This window comes from Babylonia areolata, chromosome 14 (assembly GCF_041734735.1).
Source record: "Babylonia areolata isolate BAREFJ2019XMU chromosome 14, ASM4173473v1, whole genome shotgun sequence".
In the NCBI taxonomy this organism is placed as follows: domain Eukaryota; kingdom Metazoa; phylum Mollusca; class Gastropoda; order Neogastropoda; family Buccinidae; genus Babylonia; species Babylonia areolata.
This window is the reverse complement of record NC_134889.1, coordinates 13,746,839-13,752,838: the sequence shown is the minus strand read 5'-3', so window position 1 is coordinate 13,752,838 and position 6,000 is coordinate 13,746,839. Positions and strand designations below refer to the sequence as shown.

Sequence of the window (6,000 nt, the reverse complement as noted above, 5' to 3'; positions counted from 1 at the left end):
ACGTTCTTTGTCTATATATTCTCTTTTGTTGTTGAGTGTGTGTGTGTGTATGCGTGCCTGCGTGCAGTTAATGTATGCATATGAGGATGTGTATACTGTGTTGGCATGTGTGTTAACAATAACATGCATATTTATATGTGGGTATGTTTGTGTGTGTATGTGTGCATGCATCTGTGACAGTGCATGTGTGTCTGTGTGAGGGACAGTGCAAAGAACAAGAAGAGGACTTACTTTGCTTGCAGCTGTGTGACTTGAATGCTATTTTGTTTGTAGCTGTGCAGCGTTTAATGTACAATACTGAGTATCATTAATGTACTCTTATGAAAGTTGTCACTTATGGATATCTGTCTAATGTACAAAAATAATTCATAGTTTCCACAGTATTTGAAGTTTCAATTGATGTCTCTCTCTCTTGTTTGTCTTTGGCCAGCTCTGATGAATATATGGCCTGTGTGGTAAGATGGGCTAGAATTTAACTTCTCTGAATCCTTTGACTTTACAGAAATGAGTGATCATGATTTTGTGTAACTAGAGACATTATTATGGTTATATCAGTGGGGAAAAATATGATAAAAGAACAACAAGAAATAAATGTTAACTAAAAATGACATTGTGCACCTGACAGGAAGCAGAAAAAGCAGTGCGGAGTCTCAACGGCAAGTTGGCGCTGTCACGTCGCCTGGCTGTCCACTGGGCTCGAGACAAATACCACAACGTGAGTGCTGCAAGGGGAGGGAACCACAGTCGGCACTTTGTTCTCTGCAGTTGTTTTGTCTGTCCAGCCATGCACCTGCTGTTTATGAATGTTTTATATTCTCATCTTGGGGTATGTTTTCTAGTTTCAGTGTACATTTGCTAGCCCTGGGCACATTACATGTAGTTGCTGGCTTTTGATACATTTGTTAGCCTTGGGTACAGTGAGTATTTTTGCTGGCCTTGGGCCTCGGGCACATTTGTTGGACTTGGGTACATTTGCTGTGAACTTGCTACATTTGCTGGACTTTTGTGCAGTGTATGTGTTACCTGGTTTCTTGGGTGTATTTGGTAAATGTGGATTCATTTGCGTTTATAGATTGCATTTGACAATCTTGAGCGTAGAGTAGCTTGTTGTTGTCCAGCATTTTTTTTTTTTTTTATCCAGAGTTCACAGTTATATTAGCAGATAGCAGTGTTCAGTCCAACAGAAAATACAGTTAATCAAGTCAGATCTGCCATTGATTATTTTGGTGTGTTTTTTTTCTCACATTTTATGATTGTGAAGTGATGTGGGTGCACAGTGCGCGTGTGTATTCATGCATCTACATGTATACGCATACAATGGTCTTGATTGTATGTAGGTGTGGATGGGATGTAGTTGTCTTTAATCACTACAGGTGATATGAGTGGATTTGATGTGTGTACATGCATGTGTCTGTGCCTGTGCACAAGTGTGTGCATGACTCTGTGTGCGTATATGTGTGTGATAATGTATCACTGTGTGTGTTTGCAGGACCCAATCCCATCATGCTCCAGCAGTCTGACCACCAAAGGACCAGAGACCAAACCAGAGAGTGTGCCTGAAAGCAGCGAGAGGTATGTCATATCACAAGTTTTACATCAAATAATCAATTGTGCAGTGAACCTTTAACTCTGAAGCCCTGATGGGAGGTTATAGAGGAATGAGCAGGCCTGTTTCCACATTGCTTTGATGAAGGAAAGCAAGGATCATTCTCCAAAAAAGCCATATATAATTTAGTTACTATGTTTTACTCCACCCCTCCACCTTTTTTTCTTTATTTAAAAAAAAATGTTGCTATTGTAGTCCTGATTGCGTGCACTACCCTGTTCCTAAAAGTGATATTGGACCTTTCCTGGAGAGAGAGTTAAATGAGGTGAAGGTCCATATGTTTATGTTGTGGGCTCCGGATCCAATTTTCCTGGAAGAGGTAAGTATTTTAAACCTGAATTCAAATTTTACATGAACTGAATGAAGTGTGAGTGAATTTTTTTAGCACAACTTTTATTGTCCTTTTAACCCTTTCGCTGCCAGGAAAATAAGATTTAAGTGAAATCTATTTGCCAGGGTTTTTTTCACAAAAAACGGGTATAAATTTTCCAAAAATTCTATGCTCTTTGTTATTGGAGAAAGACCCATAAAAGTATATATTTTCTGAAAGGTAAATGAATAAAGAATACAAAACACATGCTGTTTTCCCATTTTATATATTTTTAGTGACATGCTGTTGTTTTGAAATCAGTGTTTTGTTTTTTGTCACATTTTCAACTTGTTCATTACAAACATTAGTCAGGTAATTTGCACAAAAACATCATATTTTCTGGACAAATGGATATCTGCAAACACAAAATCATACTAGAACAACCACAATATATATATATATATTTAAGAGATAGATACACAATACGTTTTGACTTCTCCAAGTGATAAGATGGATGTGAGGCCACGCCCCCTCAGTCTCCACCCCCCCCCCCCCCCATCCTCCTCACCCCTCTCACACGGTCACTTGATTCAGTTCTCATCAGACCGCGTTGGCTGCGTGCCAAGAATATCGCTCTGCTGCTAATTCGGTCATCTGTCGTCTGCTAACATGTGTAAAGCCGGCATCACTCACTGACAGTCGCATCTTGGCCACTCTCTTCATTATTCATTTATTTTCTATCAGATCGTCCTATAAATGTTCATCTCTATCTTCTCCTTTGAATTTACGCTTCAATTCTTTCTGAGCATCAGCTAAAGAAAGAAATCATGGTTGATTTAGTTCGTCACGATCACATATCTTGATCATGGCGTCAGTCCGACATTTTGTTGAGCGAGCGAGGAGAGAAGTCAGGCAAACACTTGGACAGTGACCCAACCAAAACGTTCAAATGAAGGATTGCTTCATGACGTAGATGGGGTTTCTAGCTATAAATAGAATCTAGAGAGATTCCCCAGGCTAAAGCTACCACTATTTTTGCCAAGGAAGTGAATGCAAACCAGGGAAAAGTCAGAATATTTCGATGACGAGTTATCTCGTCATGCAGGCAGCGAAGCATACATGCTTGCCATGACGAGTTATCTCGTCATGCAGGCAGCCTAGGGGTTAATTAAGATTGAAAACTTAAGAGTTAAAAACCATTGGGTATTCATTTCTTAAAACTCCCTCTCCCCCCACTCCCCTTCCCCCCATTCCCCCTTTCCACCACTTTTGCAATGTGGGTTGGACTATAGAAGTAAAGTCATGCGATGTGATTTAACTCTGCTGTTGATGTTGGCCTGTCACGGCAGCACGGAGAGCAAGATCCGCGCCATTGAAGCCAAGCTGGTGGCCATGCAGGAGACGCAGAAGGACTTTGGAGTGTCTGAGCTGCCTTCCGCCCCGCCTGGCAGCAACCGCCTCAGCAGTGTCCATGCCGCTCAGAAGACCAAAGCCAGTGGCTCGGGTCGTGGCTCGGGTCGTGGCTCCTTCCATCGCCGAAGACCCTACGTTCCCAACCATCACAGGGGACGTCGCAGGTGATGGGCGGCATTGCACAGAGTGTGTTCAGGGACACAGTTGGGAGTGGAAGGGAGGGGGGGTTCAGATCGGGGAGTGAAGGCAGCAGGATCCGATGTAAGGGTGGAACATGGTGGTGGCGGTGGAGGCGACAGCGACTTGTCGACGTTTGGCATCATGTGGATTTGCTCAGTTCTGTGTGTGTGTGTGTGTGTGTGATGATCATTGACATCAGTCTTAAGTGTACTCTAGGTAGTGGAGCAGCTTAGGTGAACATTGCAGCCCTTTGGTTTAAAGAATAATATGAAAGGAGAGATGGACTGCAAACCAAAGAAAGCGTTCCTGTTGGTTTGTAATTTCTCTCTGACTTTCTGGGTTGCCAAGGATTTGCTCCGGTTGTGAATGCCAGATTGACAGTGGATCCATGTGAACATTTTTAGATAAACCTCTGGAGGGTGTGCGCGCGTGTGTTTGTGCGTGTGTGTGTGGTATGTAGTCACTTAGTAATCTCATATGAATCCTACATGAAAGCCTTCCATGAAATACATGTTTCAGAATGAACTCTCGGTCCAAATGCTGAGTTGAAGTTAGTATGTTGATATTGTCCTTAATGTTTTTTGTTGTTTTTTTTATGTCCGTTTGTTTTTGTCATTGTTTTGTCGTTGTTTTTTCTTCTTTTTTTGTCAAAGAATGTATTCTGCAATATTTGATCCAAATGCATTCATCAATATGAAGTTATTGATTGTGATAAAAATGTTTTGTCTTCAAAGTAATGTTTGTCTTTTTTCTTCTTTTGTCTTTTTTCAAAAAAACCCTATCTATAAACAAATTTTCTGTAATTTTTATTTAACCTTAGGGATGGGGTAAGCATGTCACATTTGAACTTGAATTCTATTTTTACTTTTTTCTCTTTTTTTTGGGGGGGGGGGGGGGGGGGGGGGGTACTTTATAGCATATTGTTACGCTTTTGATCTTTTCATTCAATTGCCTTTGGGAAGCAGGTACATTCTAAACAAGACAAATTTTTAAATCTTTGTTTTTTTCCAACACATTTTGAGACAAATGATTTTCCTTAAGTGGGTGACATTTTTCTCTAATTGATAGTAAGTTTTTTTCTTTCAATGTCTTTGCATTCTTCCACCTATTGCTACTATTTTTACTTATCTCCTCTATTGTTATTACCTTGGGAATTCATTTTTGCCATCAGTTTCTTTCCATTCTTTTCGCTTACTGTTATTATTATGACACATTTCCCTTTATTGTCATAATGTTGTAGAGATTTCCTTGGTGATTTTTGAGAGGAGATTGGAAATGGGTTGGGTGGGGCTTTTGGGGATGGTGTGGTGGAGTGGGGGGGGGGGGGATGGGAGTGGGGGGGTTGGTGGGGGGGGGGGGGGGAAGAAAAGTTAGAAACATGCCCACAACATATGTGTTCAGTTATTGCAAGTTGAGTTTGCAGGATTGAGTGTGAGTTTAATTGTTGTGATGGGTGCAACATCCGAGTGGTTAAAGTGTTGGACTTTCAATGTGAGGGTCCTGGGTTCGAATCCTGGTCAGGGTGCCAAGTGGGTAAAGGATGGACATTTTTCCAATCTCCAAGACATGCAGACCTGCTCGTGCCTGAACCCCCTTCATTTGTGTATGCATACTGAAGATCAAATACTTAATTTAAAGATGCCGTAAAGATCCTGTAATCCAAGTCAACATTCACTGGATGATGGAAACAATAACATACCTGGCATACCCTCCCCCGAAAACGGATTACTGCCTACATGGCAGGGGTAAAAATGGTCATACACATAAAAAGCCCACTTGTGCACTGTATGAGTCAGCGTGGGAGTTGCAGCCCACAAACAAAGAAGAAGAATTGATTGTCAGATTGTCATTGTGAGGTGGTGATTTTTTGTTGTCTTTGTTGGTGCTTTCATTTCTCATATTCAATTTATTTTTGGTCAGAAGTGTTGAAAAGTCTGAGGGAGTTTAAGTATTCTTTCATTCACTTGATGTTTTGTTTTTCTTCCTTGGTTTCAATGTATAAAATAAAATGCATGAAAATTCCATGTTTGCCTTTTATTTTGGAAGGTGGGCTACATGAGAGTATGGAGATAGGGATGCAATGGGAGGGGAGATAGAATAAAGGTGGAATTCCAAAGACAGAAAAAAAGTTCTGCACTATTTTTCTAAGAATTCATGTAAAATCTACAGTACACGTGAAAAGAAAAAATGTGCTGTCCATCCCATACTTGAAATTTACCTGCCAGGTTTGATGGAAACCATGGCACCAGTACAATCAAAGCAAACAGTTTGTGTGGAAAATGAGTTACTTTTTTTTTATGCAGTCCAATTGCAACAGAAGAAATGTGAAGCTAAGAGGAAGCAGCATATTCGGGGAGAACAACATTTTGAAGCTCAGGCAGCAGCAGGATGCTAGCAACAACGTGATTTGAGGAGCGTGCTTTTGATGGAGATGCCTTTAAGGAATGCATGCGGCTGACAAAGGAGCAATTTGCTCCAGTACAGCACCTGG

General features: G+C 41.0%; 1 protein-coding gene across 2 annotated transcripts in view; it reads left to right on the top strand.

Moving 5' to 3' along the window:
- Positions 1-4,125, top strand: part of LOC143289495 (putative RNA-binding protein 18) — a 15,641-nt gene extending 11,516 nt beyond the window's left edge. For both annotated transcript variants that reach the window (XM_076598481.1, XM_076598480.1), the window contains exons 4-6: positions 626-715; positions 1,490-1,572; positions 3,266-4,125. In XM_076598481.1, coding sequence (XP_076454596.1) covers positions 626-715; positions 1,490-1,572; positions 3,266-3,497 — 405 coding nt within the window. In that variant the 3' untranslated portion in view covers positions 3,498-4,125. The remainder of the gene's footprint in view (positions 1-625; positions 716-1,489; positions 1,573-3,265) is intronic.
- The last annotated feature ends 1,875 nt before the right edge of the window (positions 4,126-6,000 follow it).